This window comes from Drosophila subpulchrella, chromosome 2L (genome assembly GCF_014743375.2).
Source record: "Drosophila subpulchrella strain 33 F10 #4 breed RU33 chromosome 2L, RU_Dsub_v1.1 Primary Assembly, whole genome shotgun sequence".
NCBI classification, from domain to species: domain Eukaryota; kingdom Metazoa; phylum Arthropoda; class Insecta; order Diptera; family Drosophilidae; genus Drosophila; species Drosophila subpulchrella.
This window is the reverse complement of record NC_050610.1, coordinates 14937003-14961890: the sequence shown is the minus strand read 5'-3', so window position 1 is coordinate 14961890 and position 24888 is coordinate 14937003. Positions and strand designations below refer to the sequence as shown.

The following is a 24888-nucleotide window of genomic DNA, read 5'->3' as shown; positions in this document are numbered from 1 at the left end:
ATTTAATAACCATTATAAGGGAAAAGGTGCTTAAAATACAACAAAGGCATTTAAGATATAACAACATTTTATAACCATTACAAAGGAAAAGATGCATGATATATCTAATGAATATTGCATACTTGTAAGAATAACCAGATTTAATAATTAGTACAAGGGAAAAAGTCTGAAATATGCTTATAATACCTCACGCGATCTTACATTTTATTGGACCCAGAAACAGATGCACTTCCCACCCAGAACTTGACTGTTTTGTGCATTAAGCTCTTTGAAATGAGGCCAATGCGGAGCACCCGAAACGCTTCACTTAGCGGCACAAAGTAGAGCACCAATTTAATTATGTTTTCCGAGTTATTGATGGACTGCTCGCCCACCTCTGGCACATCTGTTTTTCATAGGTGCATCCGATTAATCGCAGAGAGAGTGAACTCATTCCGAGGAATTCCTTTGTTCTTAGACGCTACGCTTTGAGCTCTAATCTGGGATACTTACCCTCACAGGCCACCGCAGAGTCGTTGTTGGGATCTTCGGTATCTGGAACCAATTCCCAGACATCATCATCGTCATCGCCATCAGAGCTTTCACGCAAGGCGGCCAGATCATCCATTCGATCGGCGGCGGCATTCATGCCGAAGTAACCATCCTGACACTCATGGCACTTTGCTCCCATCACTCCCTCCTTGCACTGGCATTGTCCTGTCCGGGGATCGCATCTGTCGGGGATCAGGGAGCCCAGGGGATCGCAATTGCAGGCTGGACAGTGCAGCTCCACATTGGCATAGCCCACATCGCATTCATCGCACTTTTGACCTCCATAGCGGGGTTTGCATAGGCATTGGCCATCTGTGCTGTCGCACAGTCCACTCTCCGATCCCTCCGGATGGCAATGGCAGGGATCACAGCCCATGGCCGGATCACCCCAGTAGCCCAGTTTACAGCGCTCGCAGTGCCAGCCCTCGGTGTTCCCGCGACAGGTGATGCATTCGCCAGTGGTCACATTGCAGGGTCCGCCGGCGCAATCGCAGCGCTGACAGCTGCTCCCCAGCTGGCGGGGATTGCCAAAGTACCCATCGTCGCAAACCTGGCAATGGTCACCCGTATAGCCCTCCGGACACTGGGTGCAAATGTATTCCGCATGTTCGATCAACTCGAACTGCGGATTCAAGTCCATGTAGTTGTAGCTCTTCAGCTGGCAGCTGGGCGAAAAGTTGTTGGAGTCCTCGGACAGCGGACAGGCGCATCGCTTGCAGTCGTTGGGGGTTCCCTGCAGGGGATTCCCGTAGTAACCCAACTGGCAACGTTCGCAGCTGAAAAATAAAAGAATTTGAATTTTTAACGGAGTCGAGTCTCGGCTTGATGGTGTGTGCCCTGGCTTGCAGTGGTGAGTTAGTGGGGACACCAAACATGGGTTTATAACTCTGCTGGCTGTGGAATTTGTAATGTTGATTGTATTGTTATTCACCACAATTCTTTAGGGTTTGTGTCCGCACTGTTTTTTAAATTGAAGTAACTAGAAATCTTAAAAATTAATAAATAACAAATATACATAAAAATAAAATATATTGGGCTATTTACTTAAAGCTACAGTTAAATTTTTTTTCTGCTACTATTCCCAGATACCATAAAACCTAGAAACACAATGAAAAAAAGATGTTTGGCATCACTCAAGTTAAGTCTATAATTCTATATGTAAATTAAAAAAAATATTCATAATAATTATAGTCCCAACATTTCCTGGTACTTTGTAAGTCTTAATTTTTGAAAACATTTGTAACATCTTAAAAACAAAGAAAAATCATAGGTTCTAAACACAGCCAACTGAATTAAATTAATATTATTGGAAATTTTAGAAAATTGTAATTTAAGGGTACTTAGGTATAATTTATGTTTATAGGCCGTAATATTTTATATCAAAGCAAGTATTTCTTTTCCTACTCACCGATCTCCAAAGGTGTTGTGCATACAGTCGCCGCAATTTCCGCTCTGCAGATCGCAGGAGTTCGAGTGTCCGTTGCAGGGACACGGGATGCACTTGCTCAGGATTTGGTGGTCCGAGGTGTTTTCGTAGATTCGCTTGTAGCCAAAGGCGCAGCCCTCGCAGGAGAGCCCTGTATAGCCGGCGGGACAGAGGCACTGCTCTACTCGGCTGGAGGACTCACCGCCCAACTCCAGGCCGCCCGAATAGATGACAGCCCTCTCCAGGTAAGTTTCCACCTGATCTGTGTGGAAGGCTGCTCGGATGAGGATGGCATCGAGCGAAACGAGAACGGAGAGGAACTGCGATCTGGTCACGGACTCTCCGTGGTAGTCACCGCCCTCAGTTCGCCGCAGCCTGGTTTTTATGTCCTTGACCGTGGGTGGAACATGATACCAGCCCTCCTCTGTCAGGGTTACGTTCAGGCTGACCAGCAATCCCTCCAGGGATTCATCGCCAAAGGCAATCTTCAGTCCGTTCTTGCCGAACAGAATGACATTGGGCCCCGTGGTGGGCTTTCCCGACGTATCGCCCCTCATCACCACCCAGGACAGAAGCAGTTGCAGCCTGGCTCCATAGCTGGTCAACCGGTTGCCCAGATAACCCAACGGAGCTTGCCAGTAGATGGCCTCCACTTCGTCCAGCTCATTGGCAAAGATCAATCGGTTCTCTTCGGCATCGACGGGTATTGAAATGGGTTTCATTCTCTGAATGTCGGTCAACTTCCAATCGTTGAGGGTTTCGAAAGCCAGGGTCTGAAGCTTGGCACTGTGACATGTTTGGGAGACCCCGGAGCACCAGCAGCTGGTGCAACCCTCGCTGTTCTCTCCGTTCAGATCAAAGTATCCTGGTGCACACTCGGAGCAGGTGTTGCCCTCCACATTGAGCTTGCATTGGCATTTGCCCGAGCAGGATCCCTTGGAGGGAAGGCTTCCCCTTTCGTCGCACTCACAGCGCTTGCACTCGTCTCCATAGTATCCCGGAGCACACTCCTCGCAGTTTGGGCCCTGAAAGCCCTCCAGACAGTAGCAGGCACCTCCATCCGGCTGGCAGTTTCCCGTGGAGCGGGCAGGATCACAGGAGCAGGGCAAACAGGGTTCGGTGAGCGGTGCATCCGGCTCCCTGTAGAATCCACTCTCGCAGAACTCGCACTCATTGCCAGCCGTGTGATTCGAGCAGCTCTGGCAGATGCCCTTGTCCAGGAAGGAGTCGTAGGAACAGCTCTCGGCATGACCATAGCACTGGCAGACCTCACACTCTCCACCCAACTGAAAAGGTCGGTCCTGGAAGAGAGGACAACACTGCTGGCACTGATCACCGCAGGTATTGTGCTGGCAGATGCACTGCAGCAGGGGATCTCCTGGCGATTCCTGGGTGCGATTCGCATGGCCATGGCAATCCAGGCGGGCACTGATCTTCAACTGGGACAGCGAGTAGAAACTGTGCTTCTCCAGCGACGGCGAGTCCAGCAGCCAGTCCAAACTATTGTCGAGATTGGCAGTGGAGTGCATGCCCTGCAGCCGAATCCTTATATATCGCGTCGTTATGAATTTCATTAGGTCTGGACTCTGATCCGTGGCTCCGGGGCGATTCTTCAGCAGGGAAACATGCAGCACTCCGTTCTCCAGAGGACCCGGTTTGGAAAACTGAGTGGAGCACACAACTTCGGTGTCGTTTTGGAACACATATTTGCCACTCTGTCCGGATAGGTTCCATCGCCTCTGGCAGTCAGCATCGCTCAGCCCGAAGTATTGCCAGGGCTCAAAGTTAATGCCATCCAGGGACTTTTCGAGTATCCAGGAAGCTGGACGAGGGGAATTGGCCGACTTTAGCCACACCGAAAAGATTTGATAGGTCTGTGAAAGAGAAGTAAATATCACATCAGTTTATGCATAAGATATTTTTATTTTCAAGAGTAGGGCAGAAGCATTTGATATAATTTAATAACATAACTTCAATAAAAAATAAACCACAATTGTTTAAAAGTATACATTTTCATAAAATTAAAACAAAAATCATGGAATAAACAGGAAAACATTGGCTAAAAGCCGTGATATATTGCTTCGAAGCAAAAATTAGGTTAACATATTTGATAATATTGATAAACCTTCATTAAGGCTTTCTATAAGATGAATGGCAGGCTTCTATCCTTATGTAATAAACTATACCCTAATTTGTTTAAGAATATATTTGATTAAATTTTGGTAATTCTCTTTTCCCACCATAAAGTTTTATGTTTAAGCTTATCTTTTTTTTGACAGGGATGCATTGTTTAAAATCGAAAGCAAGGTTTTTAGCTTTATTATATATTAAATGGTTTCATATTTTAACTGCCTTTTATAATATGATAAATTATATATATGATATCCCCATTTGATAAATTTCTTTAATTATCGCATACCCCACATAACTAAAAGTATTTTTTTTAATCTTTGGGTAAACCTCTTTTCCCACCATAAACATAACTGCCATCACACCTCGGCGTTTCGGTTTAATGGCCAATGGGCAAATGAGCCATAAATTATCTACGCACCCAAATGTCAGTGTTTCTGTCAGCAAGTGATGTTTCTATCCAGTCGCAGGCATATATCTTTGCATCTGTGACTACCAACAAACTGCCTGCATATCACCGCTAATGCCGTGTGGTACTGGCAAAATCTTATAACCCAACATTGCCATCGCTGCGTCATAAATTTCCCGAACTGTCAACCAACCGCAACCCTACAAAAACCGCCGCCCAACTGTGGCTCCTTTTGAACGTGGCCGGCGGCACCAGCTGACAAACGATATTTGGAAAAATCGTATATGCTGTAAAAAAAGGAATAAAAAATATCAAATCCACATCGAAATGCCAAAAACGTCGCGTGTTCGAGACGCTGAAAATGTTGCGCCTATCGAAGATCGGTGGCCAAAAAGACCAAGGCAGGCCAAAATGAGAAATCAATAAAAGGCATGCAATTGAATTTTCCGACGGGCGACTTGTGGCGAAGGTGTGGCCAGGTGTATAATTGATTACGACGCATTGACTTAGAGCAGCCACATGGCGCCATCTAACCAGATATGTGGCTGGTATTATTTTTTAATTTTTCCTTTAGCTTTTCGCTAGTCATCGCGAGTCCAAAGCAAATCCGCGGACAAGTCAGAAAACGATATCTGCAGAGCAATTGCCCTGTAGCACCTACTCAAAAACAACTCTATCAAATTTCAAAGCCACTTGTTTACCCACAACTCACTAAGTAGCTAATGGCATCAGCATCGGCAGCAGACACACATTTTCCCCGATTTTCCAAGGCTGATAAAATGCAAAAATACAAGAAGTCAAATGCCAGCGAGAGTGGAAGGAGGTGTGCGCATGCGTGCGTTCTCCTTATTGAGTGCCGCCTGTATTCGATTACAGCAACAACGGCGTCTGTCAAGCTGATAAGATTACGAAAATGAACAAGTGAAAGAGACCGGCGAAAAATAAATCTGTAAGGGGATTTAAATAGGGGATGTGGAAGTGAAACCAAAAATTTACGATATGAGTGTAACAGCATCAGAGACTTTAAGACCTATAAATCCATTCATACACTATTGTTTTAATCTTTTAGCCTTTATATTTACTCTCTGTGTTAATTCCTCTAATATTTGTTCGATGGGATTAAGGGATTAAGGGATTTTAGGATTTTCCTTTTCAGGGAGCCACTGACATTCTAGTTAACTGACAAGTTTTTGCTGAAGCAGCCCAAGTGCATCACATTCTCCGCTAATTGCTGACTATTCCGCACGTACCAAAGGTATTAGTATAAATTCAAGGACTAACATATGGTTAAGAAATCATAATTGGAATAATAAAATTTATAATTGATGATGTCGGTTCAATAAATGGCAATTAAAAGGGATTAGTTGAAGGATATAAAAAAGTATAAATAAGAAGAGCAAAGCATTTTCCATTTCAGTTTCCGACCAACAGACAAATATTTCACACGACTACAAAATTTTCAAAGCAAAAGCCATGTCCGCCCAAGGTGCCAAGTTCAAGTACTTATTCAATGATATGGCAACTCCTTAAAAATAATATTAAAAACACTTTACAAAGCTTTATTGTTGAACAGAAAAATTGCTCATTTACGGACTGGTTACGGTTCCTAACTTGGAAGTATACCAAAAAGCAAAAGTCTATCTTCACAATAATGAGAAAAAAAGGAAAGGAAAGGAGGTGGAGGCAGAGAGACGCTGGTGCTATATAGAAAACTGCACCCTAAAAAGGTTTTCTTTATACCATAATCTATAAAGTATTGCACTTATTTTAGCAGTATTAAAATTCAATTAAAATTCATCGTGGCATTCTGATAATGTGCCTTAAACTAAATATGTCCTTCAAAGTTTTTTAAAATGTTGATTTTTTTCAAACACAGAGAGAGAGAGAAACAGATCTCCTAATACTTTGGAGTTTTAGTCAGCTGAAGCTCAAAATATATGTATGTATAGCTATGTGTCATATTATTAATAGCGACTCAGTAGTTTTACTATTTGTCTAAAATAACAAAAGTGAGCAAAAGTCTCATATTTATTATATATCTTAATATCTTCCTTGCAAAATGCGTACAAGGTTCAATTGCAACACAATCTAACAAGAAAATATTAAATTAAACTAATCGCGATGTAAGTTGAATTTTGAATGCTTTAAAATATAAATTAAGGTGCGAATCAACGGAAAAGTCGCGTATTTGGATACCAGTTTGTTCAAATTATCTACATATACAATTATCTAGATACAATTTATAAATAAATATTTACAATATATTTAAAAATATTTAGAAAACCAATAAAATATGCTATATAATAAACAAAATTAATACGTAATATTGTAATTAACCAAATATGTAAGTAGTTGGGAATTATTGGTCGTAAGTAAATACAATAAAGTAATTTACCTATCCTAATTCTTTCTAAATATCTTTATTTTTATGTATTGATACACATAATAAAGATTAATCACCACCCACATTGGCCGTTTCGATTATAGGATTGGAAGCATATAGTGTACTTCCGATTGCTCGCTAAGGAGCCACTGAGCTTGACACACTCGAGTTAAGGCGATAAGGTATCTCTAGTGAATTATGTTGTCCCCATCAAATATCTGTCCAGGTCCTTGATTGCAATCAGCTCGAGAGCAAGCCATGCTCCCGAAGTGACTTCCTGGTGCCTGTTGAGCCAAAACAAGTTCCAGATAAAGGAGGCGAACTATGAAAAGACCTCGTGGTCGTGGCCTTCTTCTGCCCCAACCCGTGGAGATGTGAAAATCGTTGTAGATTGCAATCGAAGAAGCGGCAGGTGAAGGCCTCAGGGGTAACACTTTGACGTTTTTATCAGTTTCCACCAATTGACGGCACACACAGCAAACTTGTTTACAACGCACCGATGGAGATCACTCTTAGTATAAATATTTGGTCAGTGGAATCTCCTGCACGGAGGGAGTGAGTTATTGTTTATGCACTGGAACCTGTTACCAGATGCTTGTCAACTGATAAGGCCAAATCAAAGAGAGACTAACAAAATTGCTAAAATATTCAGTGGGAACGAGAGGTATGGATACGGGATACCAACTTAGCGGGGTAATTTGAGTTGATAAACGAAATTGAGTGGCAAGTGGGGGGCTCCCTCATGCATGTCGTAAATTACACGAATTAACATTTATGGCAATCAAATATTTATCGCTCAATGAAGAAAATCCATCGGGCATAACCGACAGGAAACTTCCTCTGCGCCCAAGCACAAAAAAAAAGAAGGAAAACCAACACGGACGCTCAGTTAATTGCCAAAAAACACACAGAACGTGGAAACTCATCGTAAAATTTTTAAAAATAAACAACCAAAAAATTGAAGTAGACAGAGTGAGACGGAACAAAATAAAAGACAACAAATTTAGGGCTTGCCTTTAGTTTTATTTGGGCCTCTGTGCCAGACAGCATTTTATCTCAGCATATTTTTTGCCAAATTATACAGTGGTGTGGAGGTGGCCCATTGGAAGAAACAGAATCTGTTACTTTTTTGTCCGATTTTTCGCTTTGGCACGCTTTTAGATAACATGGTGAATGAACCCACATGGCAGACATGTTTCTCCCATATATTTTTGCACATTTTCTTACTTTTCCCTATATCGTTCACTCAGACTTTCCGACGTGTTTTTGGCTGCTCGCACTGAAGTAATCGCAAAGTTTTGTGTCTGCTGCAAGTTTTTATCTCTGAAAATTGGCGCATTAATGCGGCTAAAGAATGAAAAAAGTTTGGAATAACTTGTTTGGACTTTAAGAAATAAAAATGTATTATCCGAATTGAACAAGTAGCAGTTGTGGTGTGAGGCTTACATTGAATGTAAAGCTTCATGCTCTAAATGCTAATGGAATGTGGTTTTGAATAATTCTTTGGGTGCAGCTCAAATATTTGTGTCTATAGCATCAGATTAATTATTTTAATTTTATTTAAATTAATGATGGGGTTGTGTCTCCTTAACCTTAATTTAAACAAATTTTAACAGTCTAAGAACTCGACTATCAGGTACCCATTACTCAGCTGCGGGGTGTGCGAGAGATGGAGATATGCATGAAGCAAATCTGCGGTTTCCGATATTGCACACCATATAAACACGCCACCTATCGTCTAAACCCTTATTTGTTTATGTCATCAGCTTGATTATTATATGTTTTAAAATTAATGAGGGTGAAGCTCTTCAACCTTAATTTAAATACATCGAATTCTTACATCACTTACTTATTTTCGTTTCTTACTTTTGCACGCCCTGTGCCATTGGCCATTAAAAATACAATCCGCTTCCTGGTAAATGACATGAAAACAATTCAAGCGAAGCTTCAATCACGTTAAGACCCCGACCCAAAAAATAAAAGCCATGCAGGAAATTCATGCAAATGCAACCAACTGAGGAAGCATTCTTTAAAAGGCAAATTCAGGGAAAATGTCGAGAAAAAAGCAACGAAAATCACAGGCCAAACAAATAAATAAATTGACCATTAAAATAATTGCTGTGCCTAAAATGCGTCTCGAACGTGGCTGTAACACGCTTTGCTCGTTGTTGTTGCATTTGTTTCCTTCGGCAGGCAGTTGTTGTTGCTTCTGTTGGCGCTGCGAATGTTGCAACAACTTGTCAAACATTTGAATTACAGTTACGAAACCAATAGCGATGCCAAATGACCGGCCCCTCGCATTTTATTTCTTTTTTTCCATTGGCCAAATTTGGCTAAATTTAATGAAGCAATTAAATGTCGGTATAAAAAATGTACACACCAACAAACATTAAACATTTCAAATTGGAAATACTCGTATTTGTAAGACTGGTATGATGTTTGCCGCCAAATATTTTTATGGTTTAGACTTTTTGGGTAATACATTTTATTGCTATAAAATCAGAATTAAGGAACTTGGGAATTTATTATCTTCGATTAAATTTCATGGCTATGCCCTATGAAATTTATATTTTTTGGTCCAATAACAAGTCGTTTCGAAAGATATTTTAAGTTTACATGATGGTTTGCTTGGTAATATAAATAAACATTTTAAATATATCAAAAATTCTTCTACCTAGACCATTTTTTCAAACACTTCAAGGAGAAGTACCCATTCAGGAACCATCCAAGTACCCAATACTGACTCTACGACCTGAATCACTTAGCTTTCAAAGACTATATATACTAAATTATTGGTCAGATCAGATAGAAGTTTTGGAAGTGTAAGCTAGACAACTTTAATTAAATTAAAAAAAAATAAAATAGATTTTTTTTAAAACTCTATGTAACTCTTATTGAGCTAAGAAAATAACTTAGACTCTTCTAAACTATTATCTTTTGATTTATTCAAGCTGAAATGGCTTTCCTTTTCAGAACATTTCCATTGCCGAACTGCAGTCACAGTTTGGGAGCCACTGGCCGAGTTGTCCGTAGAATTCTCGCTAGACTTTCAATTAGTCACGCGCGCCCCAAAGCCATTCAAGCATAAATCTAGACATTGTTGTACGAACAGACAGGCTGACAGACTGCTTACTGGCAAACTGACAGACTGGATGGCTGACTGCCCAACTGACTGACTGACAAAGCGACATTTGGACGGACAATCCCTGGCTATGTCTACGGTTCTGACCGGTCTGCGAGGACTGCCCGAGTCTGTCGCCTTTTTCCCAGCGCGAAGAGAAATATTTTAAGCTGTCAAATCGTTGACACACGCCTGTCGTTTCTATCTTGTCTCCGAGGCTGTTGTTGTTGTAAATCACTCGATTAGTCTAATTGTTAAAATCCACGCCGGGGTGGAGAATCCGCTGAAGCCTGGAAGTCCCAAAGATTTTGTCGCCCATTGGGGAGACAGATAGACAGACCAACGTCAATGTCAAGTTCCCTCTGAGGTCATAAATCGTGTTCTGTTTCGGTTGGCTTGGCATTGGGAAACAAACAACAGACAGAGGGGGATCTCTCTAATGTGTTTCTAAATAGTTGTGACAAATGCTAAGATATTTTCACAGCCAAATCACACAACACACTTAATTGTGGAGATGTAGCTAATTAGTGAACTTGTTAGGGGAGAATTATTTGTGTTGATGCTTATTGAATGGGACCGATGGCAGCTGTTAAAAATACTTGGGGAACGGCAAGGAGTAAAGAAGAAACTAGTTTTTTAGATCACAGTACAAGCTAGTTCCATCACATCAGATGAAGTAAATAAAAAGTACCTATCATAAGTTTTACCTATCTTCATATATATTTTAAATGAAACAAAATTAGTCACAAAACTGCCTGTTTCCTTGATTTTTAAAGGTCTTAAGAATGCAAAGTCTGAAACTTTTGAAAAATTCTTAAAAAATTCCGCTTTTAAACTGTTTTCAAAAACAAAAACATAAAAAACGAAACGATTTTCAAAATACCAGACAAGCTGTGAATATTCTTTGTCACTCAAGCAAATCAACGGAATGAGAGCGTGTAAATTTTGACACATGCCCCTCATTTGACTTCGTTCCCTCGGCATCCGCTCTGTCCATATCTGGAAAATCATGGGAACCTATAAACTCTGTGGTCGTTGTCTGACCAAAAATGTAGAACATGCCACAATTGCATTAAAAAAAATACGACCAAGCGGTTGACATATACATAGACTAAAGCAGATGCCATAAAAGGTTTGCCATTTATATTTGGATTCTGTTTGGCAACTAGTAATAAGTATTGTCAGAATTAATTAAGTGAAGAGACCAATTTAAATACTACTGTATGAAAGTCCCCTTTTTGTATAAGAGACGTGCAGGAATTTATTAATAAACTCCGAGAGCAACGCATGGCTGTCATAAATCTTTCATACTTTAAGGCATATGCAAAAACAATGTTTTTAATTTTAAATCACTTCCAGTCTGTGGATATTGCTCCTCCTTCTTGGCTGCTTCTCGTTTTAATTAAGTGCACACTCAATGCCTTTGCCTGGGTCCGGGATACTCTGTCTTTGTGTGCCGGAATGGTCCGGTCCCGTGGCATATGGTTTATGGTGTATGGTATACGGCAGTGGGGAAATTATATCAAAACATTGATATATCTGCTGGAAGATTCGAGTGCAAGCCGCACTTGAATGTCAACTTTGTGTCGGCTGATGCTAAACAGATGATATACATTTTCCGTTTCATTCCTTCTCCGTTTTTAGCACATTATTGGCCAATAGGGTCGATGGGAGAAGTGTGGATCTGAAGGGATTCTGTGCTCGAGTGCACTTTGAAATTCCAATTAACACTATCGGCGGACGATTAGCACCCAATAGAGATTTAAAGATCCGCGGCAAGTGTGAAATAAAATATGGTAACAGACGCCTTCTGGGAGGTCTAAGCTATTTTAATTGGGTAAGTCTTTTAAATTTGCTTTTAAAATCATCTTAGAAAAACTGTTTGTGTAATTTTAAAGGACTGAAGAAAGTACACAAAGTTTATTTGAAATGTGGAAAAACTGCGGAAACGAAAGTCTAAATTGCTCAACTGCAAGAAAGTGGATATTACAGAATATCTGTATGTAAACCAATATGACTTAATCAAGAGCCCATCAAAACCAATTTATATATGCCATTTTGAGCATTAGAACTGAATAGGCATCAAACTGGTTTCTGTCCAACACCGAACACCGAGAAGATCATATTTCAAAGTTCCAATGGGACAGACCAAAGCATGTTTAGCGATGGATCATGGAGCCGGCGTTAAATCGCTTGTAAATGAGTGACAACTCAGCGGCTTAATTACAAACTGGATCACAGCTCGTCTGTCACAAGAGCTTAGGCCCGACAATTTTGGATGGGTTGAACGAGAGATGGGTCTCCATTTGACACAAGTTTGTCTTACCTGCTTCAAATCCAATAAGATGGTCACATACTCAAACTGCCGGCCACCCTGCAGAGTCGGTGATTGCCACCAGCCTTCTTCAAGTCCTGAGACCGTCGAGATTAGCGACTGTATGGAGCGCTGCTTGGCCTGATCCGAGGAATGGGCATTGCAGATGCCACATGGCTTGGCACCGACCTGTTTGCAGTACTCCTCGGCTCCGTTCTGGCCGCATGTCGCATTCACGGATATCTCAGCCCGGGGAATCACATTGAAGAGCGGCGGATAGAGGCCTCCGGAGTCACTAAATGAGTACAAGTCGTCGGTTTTCAGCAATCGAAGGGCTGCAAGTGGACAGTATAGTCTTTAGTGAAACATCAAAGTGAGATACAAATAAGCTAGTAATTTTATAAATGTACATAATTTTAAAAAATACCATTTATTTAATTTCTAAAATTGCTAGTCATATCACTTATCCAAAAGATTACGAAGTACATAATCGCCAAATCTCTCCAAGTAAGAAAACTTTCAGTTCTTCGTTATTTTATGTTGTGAACAGGTGTATTGCTTACCAAATCAATAAAATGTCGACTATAAGTACCAAAACTTTAAAACATAAAATACACAAAAATAATAAGTAGTTTAGGGGGTTATTTTATTTGTCTTCTAAAATGATATGCTTTTGAGATACAAAAATCGTTGTCAGTGTAAAAGAAAATCCCTAACAGATTAGGTAGTAGTCCAGTTAATAAGACTAATCCAAGTTGCGGCTGCCGTACTCATAGAACTCCTCCTCCAGGGCAACCAGTTCATCGGCCATATCTTGGGCCAATTTGCCTATCTTTTCGTCATACTCGAGTGTCTTGGCCTGTATTAGTTCACAGTTCTTCTTGATTTCCTCGTCGATGCCCGGGAAATCATACAGAATGTGGTATTCCTTGAGGTCGTTCACTAGCTTCATCAGGGAATCTGCAGCACGGACCACATTGGCGGCACGCAGCTGCATTTCCAGAGCATCAATTTCGTACTGAGTGGTTTCCTGAATTTGACCGTTTCTATCCCTGCAAGCCATCTTCAGGATTTCTTCAAAGTTTACCAACATGCTGCGAACGTCGGATGACAACTGGGACTTGAAGGACATCAGGAGGGCATTCTTCGCCTGCGGGGTGTTTGCCATGTTCTTGCCTTATTTCGCCAACTTTCTCTTGTACTTAATATATCTTAATTCGGGTAGCTAAGTAATAAAACCATTTAATTAATTTATAAATACAATACTCTTCTTAACAACCTTAATGCTCCACAACTAACCGATATATCCTTGATTCCCTTGAATTAAGTCTCTTAAATGTTTAATTCTTCAAGGTCTTCAATTGAACTGAAAACGAGATAAATCAAAAATCGATTAATGAGACGCTTTACTTGAGATTGTAACAAATCAAATCGCTACAGCCGAAATCAGCTTCCTTAGCTCCATTATTCAAATTCTGACAGTTTTTCCCAGGCCAATCAATTAAATTGCTCAAACCGAACAAGTCGAGAACAAGCCCTCAAGACAACATTGCCAATAAATCACCTACTGGGGCAGCTGCTCTGGATTGCTCTGAACTTTGTGCCATGAGAATTATTGATTGGTTGGTTGACTTGACTGGCTGGCTGGATTGTATGAAAAATGTACAAGTATCTCACGGTGCCCAGATGACCAAAAGCTGGGCAACTTTCGAGATAAACTTTATCGCTGACCAACAACAAACGGCAGCCTGCAGTTTGAGTTGTAGTTGGGGCCCAGATGTTGACCTGGTATGCCATTTGCATGTTTGGTAGCTCCAAATTGCAGTCTGCTGCTGTTTGCAGTTGTTTCCTTTGGCTGCCCAGCTTTTTTGGCAATTGTCAACACAAAACTTTGTGAACAAGACAAAAATGTTGACGTAATTGCAGCAAAATGGCACATAAGTTATAGGGAAGGATCAACAGAAAAGTTTTGGTCGAATGAGAAAAGTTTCAGGCTGGTCTCTGAAGTTTCAATGGGTTAAGTGAGGGAAGAATAGGCAATGAAACAGTATTGCAAATTTTAAAGCAAATGTATTACTCACTTTAATTTATTTTGAAAAATTTCTAAAAATGTCTTGCCAGTGCCAATCTCAACTTGTATAAGACCTTTTAATAGTGTATAAATATTTTCATTTTTTGTGGCGCATTCAATTTGTCAAAACATTTAATCAGCAATACTTTTCTCACTTAAGCTGTCAGCGCTGGAAAACGTGAATATATTTTTGTGGGGGGTTGGGAGTATCGGAGGGGCGTAGTGGGAGCTAAGAGGCCTATACATAACTCCGAACAGCCGTTGAAAAGGCCACCTCCAGCCTGAAGTCGCCAGTTATTTAACTTCTCTCTTTTTCCCTGCTTTTGGCTACCGCAAATTTGTCATTTGTCAAAACATTTAAATGCCATTTGCCGGTTTCCTCTTGAGTTGGGCGATTTTGACAGCTGTCGATAAGTTTTTCTTTCACGCTTTTAACACTTTATGCTTGAACTTTGCCCAGAGCAGTGTTTCTTGGTTTTCGCTTTGACTTGAAGAAAACATTTGTTGGGATCGCTTTAAATCAATTTTTGGTAAGCCTAGTTTTCTCAGTTTTTCTCAAAGTGAAAGTGATACTCTCACTTTATTTCAGATTATTATTGGCTGGCATGTCTGGTGTCAATTATTGATGACTGCGGGAAGTTATTTGTATTGATTTGTTAAAATTAATTGGTTTTCTTGAACTGGAAATAGTTAAGGTACTTTAAACAGATTTCATAGGATGGTATATCTAAAGAAATAAACTGTTGTTGGTAGGCTTTTACTTGTTTAAATTTTGACAGTTGATCCCTTGACACATCATGTATCATTCTTTTGTTATTAAATTCGCCCAAGTTTAAATTATTTGGCAGGCTTTTTTAAAAAATATAATTAAATATTTAATTAATTTCAAGAGCTCTTCGCCTCTTTGTCGGTATATATGTGTATAAACTCGAGGCCCATCATCTTTGTCTTCAACTCTTTTTTTTTTCTTTGTCGCCCTCTTTGTAATTGAGCCGTTTGCCAAAAGAGCTCCACAAAGTCCTCAAAGTCAAGAGGGGTCAATCTCCAGGGAAACCTATTTATGGCCGTAATTTTGATTGCTTCCCCAACCATCCATCGGGTTATTCATTCTCTTTTTCAGTAGCGGGCTGTCAAAACTCATAAAGTTTGCTTTCCTCACGGCGTCCTTCTTTTTTGGTTTACTCTTTATAAAATAATATATGCATTTTTTCAGCTACCGAAAATCATTATTTGTGTGCAAGTTGAAGCCAATTTGGTTATGCAAAGCAGTCGGCAGAATTGATTGGACAGGAGGATTTCACTTTGACAGGAAGCACTCGAATGGCTGACTAACTGGAGATTACCTTAACAGCCGGCTAGTCTATTCCAGCAATTGGTTAATTTCCATTGCCATCTTTGAAGTTGGATTGCGAATTGCAACGACTTAATAAGCAGCTGGATATGGAGGAGATGGAGATGCCATGCCCCGTTTCGCTCCACTGTAATTTTTGCCTCCAGCTGTCTGTTTGTGTGCATAATTGGCCAGAAGGAAAACAAGAATGGCTGGGAGGGAACCGACCCCATGGGGCCCAGATAGCCAAATCCCCGGCAGCCCGTCCGAAAATAGTGGAAATATTTCTGTACCGTGTGCGCCATGTCGATATGAATAAAATGCAGAACAGTGAAATGCTTTTAAACTGCACAAGCACGTGCGCCGAAGAATTCCCCTGACTGTTCTTTGCTTTTTCCCGTGTGCGTTCATAAAGGATTATACTTACCCAGTATTGATCACCAAATATGTAGGTATATTTTTGACACTGCACTTGGATTGACCACGTCGAAATGAGCCAATTCGCCGAAAATTGTAGAATGATTCGACTTTATGACTTTTGGTTAGAGCTGGATCAAAAGTCGATAACAATTTGATGTTGGCAGCGTCGATATTTTCCCATCTCTATTAATAGAAATAAGGATAGGGCTGGCAAACATAATTTATGCATCGATATTTAAAATCGATAATTAAAACAAACACAATTTTTAAATCATCGAATATTTAGGAAAACATCGAGAAATAATCCAGAGTAATTAGGGAATTCCCTAAAATGTTAAATTGTTGAATTTTGATGAATTCCATTTCCAGAAATTTCAGCATTTAAACAACCTCGAGGCTGATCAAAAGTTCAACAATTCAACAGTTGAGGGAAACCATAGCAATCACCCTACCTTAATAAAAAGCCATGGAATCTCTGTAAAATTTAGGTATTTTCACTATGCACTACTTTAAAATCAAATTAGAAAGGGTATTTTATGTACATATTACCTTGTTAAAAATTTTAGACAGTAACTCAAAATAAAAAATAAAATATTTCATGTTATTACTTTCAAAAAATTGTAAGAATTACCACAGCTGTTAACAGGAACCATTTAAGGTTGTCCCTTCAATTTCCCAAATTTTCTGTTGAACTTTCAACAATTTAGCAACCCAACGATTAGGAAATACCTAGAATGTATTATCGGCAAATAACACTATCTTTTTAATAAAGTCTACTCAATTAAGTTGTGAACAATCATCACCTCTCCAAGTTCCCAAGTCACCCCGAAATGGGAAACTGCAAACATAGCTCCTCAAACACCATTTCCCCCTAATTGCATCACCCACACGTCGCGCTTGTTGTTGTGAGTCATCCAAACAACAACGAACTCCATTGAGTGGCAGCTACCAGTCTTCAATACCAAATCAAGCATTACTTGCATAACCCAGCGGAGTCATCGACCACATTGTCCCAAGATAGATGAACATCATCATCGCGATCGTCGGGCCGACCAGGCCGACCAGGCCGGGCATGGATAAATATTTTTCTAAAACACAACTCGAACATGGATCCGAGAACTCGGACTGGATGGGATGCCTCTTGAAGACGTCAGGAAAAGCCGGTAGCCGGTATCCAGCAGTTGGCAGTTGGTAGAAAGAGTTGGTGGTGCTGGACAGACCGAGCATGTGTTCTTCTCACCATCGGTCAGCAGCTTTTGAAGCACCCACTGACGGGACCCAACAAGAACTCGGCATCCGTCTGGCCCCAGAGTCATCCAGCCAACCAACCATCCATCCGTGAGTCCATGTCCATCCCATCCAATCTTAACCCGTTCGGTTCCCACTGTTTCCCGGCTTTTAACGCTGCGCTGCACCGATGCATGACCAAACATCTTCAGTTCTGGTCAGTTTGGTGCCCCCCCTTTCATTTTATTTCTTTTCTTGGAAATGTGTTGACGCAGCTCGCCAAGACGAAAACCCCATGTCCATCGTCGTGTTTGTCAGTTGTTGGTTTGTTAGCCAGTTCTGTTTGTTTTCAATAAATATTTGACATTTGTCTATGCATTTTTCCCGAACCTCAGAGGACAAGTCAAGCGTTTGGCTGCCAACACCGACCGGGTACATTAATTTTTCGAGTACTCGAAACCAGTACCGTCCCCTCCAGCCCCAAAGATACGGTTAGAACCCGCCCATCGAGCATCGTAAAAGTTCGACTGAAATTGTCACCTGCCACACACCAGGTGAAAAGTTCTTAAGCCCTGCAGCTACATTCCCCTTTCATCTCTGCGGATGTTTGATTTGAACTTTGGTTGCGAAAGGAAAGGAAATTGTTTACCAGAAATCTTTGTACGTGTGAAATTCCATATGAAGTGTTGACACAATCGGGTTTGATCTAATTTTTAAATATATCAGAAAACAGTGCTCACCCGATGAAGTGAAGAAATATAATCTTAAGATGTAGACTGTGTCTTTTCTATTAAGAATCTCTTGATACATAAATATTAAATATATAGATTTTTAGGGCAATACTTGGGTTTATCATTTGAATTTATAAATATTGAAATAAAATATTAAAATGTAGACTTCACAAATTGAGATTCTTTTAAGAATTGCTTGCTAGTGTAAATATTTATAGTGTAGTAAAAATATCTAAGGTAACAAAATTATTTTTGGTATAGTTCACTTTTCAGATAATATTTAGGATTAACATTTGATTATATAAAATTATATAAATATTAGGCGTGTTATTTTAAATGCCTCAGATATTTTGGTTTAAAAATAACATGTGAATAATGGAAAACCTTTTCATCTATCAACTAGCTTTATAAATTTAGTAGTTTAATATATTTCGTTGCCCACAAAGATAATAACATTAGAGAATTCCCGACCAACCATTAAGTTTGGCTCTTAATTAAGCGACTTGTTTTGCTCGAGTGCCAAAGAGGCTGGCAACTTTTATCTAATCGGGAATCAGAATTGTGTAAGCTGCCTGCGAAATCTTTTCGTGTAGCGGTTCACTTAATAATTTAATAAGCTCCACGAAAACATTAAAATGTTTGGGGCTTAAGGTGAGCTCACCTCCGCTGCACTTGTGCTGAGATAATTATCACGATTTATGAGTCAAAAGCTCTTATCATCCACTTGCAATCATTGCACGAAAAGGCGTTGAAAGGCCCATTCAGCCATTAGCCAAAAAGCATTGGGGGCCATTAGATGGGAAAGGTGGACAAATGGACCCACCGTGTGTTTGCCAATCACTCGAAATGCATTTTCAGCTTCGTTTTCCCAGTCAATGTTTGCCCCACGTTAACCAACACTGCTCCGAATGCTGCGCATGCGCAAACGAGATCTTGAGATCGGCTTGGTTTTGGGGTTTTTGGGGTCTCCTCTCATATCGCACTCATTAGTTACGCCTGAGTGGGTTTTGGGTGAGCTTTATGATATTCGATATCTGGCAAAGCCCCTCGAGGAGACACGAGTCGCCCACACTTCTCCTGGGGAGGTTTTTCGGAATCACTTTCAGATATTTTTTTTGTGCACTGTTAATTTGTCATTAGCTGTCAGATATTATTAATAACTTGGTTGGCTCCTATATTTTTTCTTTTCTGTGTCCAGGCCAAGGCGAGAGTCGCATAATAAGTAATGTCATAATTAAATTTATAAACTCTGAGTCATCTTCCCCTTCGAGCGGACAGGGACTGACAAGTTGTGTCGCCGACATTGTCGTCTGTCTAGACAGACTGAGATTATGTCTGGCATTGGGCTATTGCTGTAGGAAATGCAAAATGCAGAAAAGGGAAACTACAGGAAGTCGAGGTGGAGTTGTGGAATTCTTTGTGGCCACAAAAAGGGAAACGAGATATGATTAAAGCATGAATGCAAGATGACGTCAGATTGTTCTGCATTTGTGCGGTTTACCATTACCATTTTAAAATAGTTATGGTTTACTTTATTACAAAATCTTGTAAAATCAAGGATGTTTTAAAACATATTACCATTAGAGCAGGCTAAAAACGATTATCTTTTAATTATAAGATTATTAAAAATGTACATTTAAATAGATAAGATAAATACTTTTTATTTACTGAAACTTAAAATCTACGAATGTTACGTTCCTGGTAATAAAACTTTAAGGTTTCAAATCAAATTTTCTTCTAATTTTGATATCCTTTGACCGATTTTGTCAGACAACCCATAATTTCATTACTACTTGTTTAATGGCATGTTGTCTATTTTAACGACCTAACCGGCAGTTAAGTCAGACATTAACTGGGTCGTCCGGTCATCCGCAGGCATCGAGTGCCTGTTAATTCGAAATGGCAGCCATTAATGGCACACGCTGTACGCGATCGGCAATAAACAAATCATTTACCCGCAAGAGAGCTGTCCCATTCGGGTTTTATAATAAAAACATTGAAACGCCCCGAATCGATGTTTTTGGACAAACTTCAATAAATCTCTGGCGGAGTTTTGGGCGGCAGCCAAACTGGGTTCCTGGCAATCAGAGTTGACTTGTAAACTATTTAATTAGCACATGGTCCGTAAGCGCGTTAGTTTTGGTTGTAAAAAGGCGCCGACCAAGTCATGGGGAAGTCAACCCACGATCGCGCCGCAGGCGCCATTTTAGCCATTTGATGGCGCCGCCACCGTTTTGGCCACTTCGGTCTAAAGTTGGTCAATTGTTTGGTCCCAGTCGGACCACAAGTCACCAAGACCCCTTTCCAAGAGCTGGTTAATTGTTTATACATTGAAGAAATTGCATTAATTTCGCTTGTTTACGTTGCATGTCGGCTGACGCTGTTGATGATTCGTATCTCTCATTTTGACTACAAATTTTTATCGCCTTGTCGCCGGACTTACTCATCCAACCAGTTTTGGCCTCAGGAAAAATCCCATGTCCAGGCTATTTTGTGTTATTGCCATTTGATAAGCCTTTATCCTGTCGCGTCAGCGTCACAAAAAATGTTGCCATTTGAGTGGCAATTAACGATTTTATTGAACAAGCTGCTGTGGAATTATCTCCTAAGTTGAATGCGAAAATGCTTGAGAAATTTTCAAGCCGAATTGAGTGGAGTGGTTGTTAAGCCAATGCGATGTTGATTATTAAACTAACAATTTTGGTTAAGCAAATTGCAAATCCAATATGGTTACGATTGCGAGTGATTGGAAAAGTAGGAAACTTAACGGAGATACCAAAATTTAATGGGAACTTAAAGTCTTTGATATCTTAATGTTAAAGCTAGTCAAAGTTTAAAAAGCTGGCATTGATCTACCAATTAAAAAATGAATAGTATATTATGCTTTAAAACATAATTCAAGAAAAATATAGTTTGAAAGCGAATAAATTATAAAAGTGATTGATTTGCGGTTTAGTTGCATTGTTAACTTTGCACATAAAATGCACATTAATTTAGTCCAAAAATAATTAGCAAACAGATATTTTGGCAGCCAGCTGAAAGCTCGTAAATATTATTTCAAGGATGGCAAAAAAACCGCAATACAATTATAGCATACCGACCGCCGTTCCAAAATTTTAGGTAAACTCGAATGTTCATTTAAAAAAATGCCAATAACTGGTTTCATCAACAAATAGCCTTCGAATCGCATTAATTAAGCAATTTGTCAGGCATCGTGTCGCGTCGCCTTCTCTGATCCCAATCCCCGAAAGGCTCCAATATTGGATTAAATCGGATCAGATTCTCCTGGCCACTTTGCATGCAATGCGACAATTTCTCATTGATTGGTCCCGACCTGCGTTATTTAGAACACTAATCAATGGCAATGCCAAAATGTTTCAATTCTTTCGAGCTGTCAGAGACTGTAAGCCAGGAAGACAAGCTGCCAGGGGACTTGAACCTGAACCCAAATGCGAATCCGAGCCCGAACCTGATCTTCTAGGATTCCAGCTTTCAGCGTATGTTGGCAACGCGTGTCTACAGACAATTTGTTTTGTCGTTTCATTGGTTTCTCAGACTCCAACTTGATTTTGGCATTTAAACGTGTGTGGAAAACGTATTTTCAGAGTAGTTCTCTTTTTCCATTACTCAGCAAGTGTTTTGCGGAAAATCCGAGTGGGCGTTACCGCAATTTTCAGGTGGTTGCCCCAAGATTTTCACACTCTACGCGTGACTCATGTTCGGAGGCACGTTTCGGCAGCTGTCTGTCTGTCAGTTGGTGCCCCCCCTCAAAAATGCCCATTTGTTCCAGGATCTGAACCCAGTCTGCTGATGGATGAGCCACCGTTGCGCCTTCACTTGTCCATCGTCTACTCCATTCAAAATAGATTGGCGAAAACTTGTCCCTGGCTGTCGGCACATTTGTAAATGTGCATAAGATACAGACAAGTGAGACTAAAGATACAACAAAAGATACTTGAGGCGGTCGTCTGGGTGTCTCTCAGATAAATTAAACAGAGTTGAATAGGGTTAACCAATCATTGGGCTTTAACCTGGATCAGGGTTTTTGAAGTACAATTCATCGACACCCCATCTATGAGAATTGGAATACCTACTATCTAAAACCACCAAAGCTCTTTACTTCCTGGATCCCAAAAATAGTGTTTATACTCTATCAATCGATCGGGTGGTCCTACTTGCTTTTATAAGAACTATGTACATCCCGTGCCATTTCACTGTAAAAGGTATAGACCACATGACGATCAACCAGAGACACCTCATTTTTAATGAAGCTTTCATCAGAAAGATTAGTTGGAGGAAAAACACCAAAATCACCTCAAAGAAAAGCCTTTTCCAAACATTCACTTCCACGGACGTGGAGAAGAACTTCTTCTAGCACGAACATAAAGCATAATTAGTCCAGGGGACTGACAGCTCACCCGACTTACCCTCTATAATATTTACACAACACTTTCAAGTGTTTTTCCCCTGGTTCCGTTCAGAAGAGATTCCGGCAAAAGAAAGCAGGGATTTCCCTTCCCAGAAGCGAAAAGCGTTTCATCTCTGCCAAAGTTCTGGGGAGTGTGAATTGGGATTTGATGGGGGGAAGGAAATTGGATGTGTTGACAAGGAGGGGCTTGATATTGATATATTTACACCGCAACATAAGGTCATTAGGCTCGACGTTTGGAGACGTTGCACCGTAACAGGTAGAAATGGAAAACCGATACGGGTAGTTTTCGGGGGATATCGTATATGTGTTTAGCTTATCACTTGCATCGCAAACCGATACTTTGTTCCAGACTGAGGAGTCTTACTTGTCCCCCTAAGGGCGTTTATCAATGAAGTTCAATGACAGTTGCCGTGGCATTCGATCAACGATCGTTTATCTGTCTCGAAAGTATTGACAAGCAGGCAGATAAAGACAGAAGATATCTCACCAAGAGGAACATGAAAATGTTCCATTCAACCTGCTGATCATTCGGGGATATATGCCATTGGTTGTCACCCCGATACTGTTGAGATGGGTGAGGAGCTTATTTGTGAATGATAGCGGCAAAGAGATTGTGGGTATTCTATAAGAAATGTTCCAATAACTTACGGTATGGTTCCACTGACATAATCATATCGTTACTAATATTTTAGTATTACTATTATTTAAATCGTTTTCAACAAATAGAGCTAGATAGTGTAGTTTCAAAACAAATATGTTCTAAATGATAAGAAATCAAGATACAAAAAGTCTGTTTTTAATTTTCCCTGAAATGTGGTATCGTACCTAATTATATTTATTTATTCACTACTTAAGAAACCATAACTATTTTCTTTTAATTTAGTAACTATAGAAACTGCAGCTGCTTCCCCTCCAATCCCATTCGAACTGACCCACATTTTCTCCAGAAGAAAACAATCTGAAAACTAGAAACAATTTATTCGCTCGCCCATCTTCGTCTTCTTATCTCAAGTGTCTGCACTAACGAGCTTCGAATTTGTTATACACTCTGTGCAAGGCCCCTGCTTATAGACTGTGGCCCCCACTCCCCACTCCCGACTCCCCACCCATTCCCATGACCATCCTATCTACCATTTTCTGACCCACCAACGTGTGACTGCACATCAACAGCCGCTGACCCGTTAAATGTTCCGGTGGCCGTCATCATTCTACGAGTGTTCCCTCTGTGGCTGTTAGTTTTATCCCGGGTTTTTGTGGACGTCGCCGCCTCGCAGACGGCGTCAATGTCTTATCAAAACTTGGTCTATAACATTAATTTATGGCCAATGCAAACACGGGAGAGTTTTTGAGGTAGACCACTTCAAAGTCCCTTAAGTTGTTGTGTTCTGTTGTTTTATATTTTTTGGTACTATCCCATGGGTTAAATTCAAAAAGAGTAATGCTCTCCACTTGTGTAAACTCCAAATCGTTTTGATTCGCTCATGTTGATATAGGATTTGTGAGGCGAATTTCCATAGATCATTTGTGGCGTCTGTTGGTCAGCCGAGTTTGGTGTTAAACTTCCTTTTGTTTGGTCCACAGAACTGTTTGTTTACAAACGCCCCCCAGTTCTTCTTGTTCGCGTTGTTTACATGCTGAGTTTCTGGGCTTCTTAGTTGGTGTGTTCCGTTTTGTGGTCTATAAAACTATTTTAATGGTTCTTCAACTCTAACTTGATGTGGCCGGAGTGCCCGATTACTTCAAAAGGCTGGGACAGAAATATTTGAAAGATATATTAAGTTTCAATATCAAATTACCCGAAGAGCAAGAACAATGCTCCACGGTCTTTTGTTCGGTTTTAATGAGTTCAACAATTGTTTTCCCATCGCTCTGGCCTTTGTTTTGGCTCAGTTTTGACATGTGTTGATTTAAATGGGGGGAAGCTTTCTTTGAGTGTAGGCCGAACCATCGAAAGTTGCATTTATTTTGCTGGCCAGCTGCCTGCTGCATCCATCATTTTGTGCATTTCCGTTAAGACAGCGCAAATTATGGCCCCGGCCAGGTGTTACTTCGTCGATCTATAAAGTGCATTTAAATAAATTATCACAACAAAGGGCCAAGTGGACAACAAAGGGAGAGAAGTGGGGTCCTAGGAATGAATGCAGGTGAGAATGAGAGATTTATAAACGATAAACAAGTCTGAGTTACAAAGGGAATACTTTGCAGTCGTAGATCTTGAACAAGAAACCGCGGAATTCGGCTAGAAATTCTTTCATCATTTTCATCACTTCAAACATAAATTTGGTAAAACAATTGTCCATCTTAGCACATATTTTACAGCACAAATTTGGTGAAATATTCCCACCCATCTCATCATCTAAGTG

At 40.3% G+C, this 24888-nt stretch overlaps 2 protein-coding genes across 6 annotated transcripts in view; both read right to left on the bottom strand.

The window, feature by feature from the left end:
• The window catches only part of LOC119546396 (laminin subunit alpha-1), a 70090-nt gene that overhangs the window by 41378 nt on the left and 3824 nt on the right, over positions 1-24888 (bottom strand). For both annotated transcript variants that reach the window (XM_037852642.1, XM_037852641.1), the window contains exons 2-4: positions 12327-12649; positions 1940-3831; positions 493-1307 (exon numbers count right to left, since the gene is read on the bottom strand). In XM_037852642.1, coding sequence (XP_037708570.1) covers positions 493-1307; positions 1940-3831; positions 12327-12649 — 3030 coding nt within the window. The remainder of the gene's footprint in view (positions 1-492; positions 1308-1939; positions 3832-12326; positions 12650-24888) is intronic.
• LOC119546397 (mediator of RNA polymerase II transcription subunit 22) lies at positions 12937-19168 on the bottom strand. 4 transcript variants are annotated; one of them, XM_037852647.1, is made up of 3 exons: positions 18755-19168; positions 13594-13680; positions 12937-13539 (listed from the first exon to the last, which is right to left on the bottom strand). In XM_037852647.1, exon 3 carries the CDS (start codon positions 13480-13482, stop codon positions 13060-13062), a length of 423 nt encoding a protein of 140 aa, XP_037708575.1. In that variant the 5' UTR covers positions 13483-13539; positions 13594-13680; positions 18755-19168; the 3' UTR covers positions 12937-13059. The 4 variants fall into 4 exon arrangements, with proteins under 4 accessions (XP_037708575.1, XP_037708574.1, XP_037708573.1 ...); XM_037852646.1 differs by lacking the exon at positions 18755-19168 and adding an exon at positions 16143-16281; XM_037852645.1 differs by lacking the exon at positions 18755-19168 and adding an exon at positions 16143-16281 and having other exon boundaries at positions 13614-13680.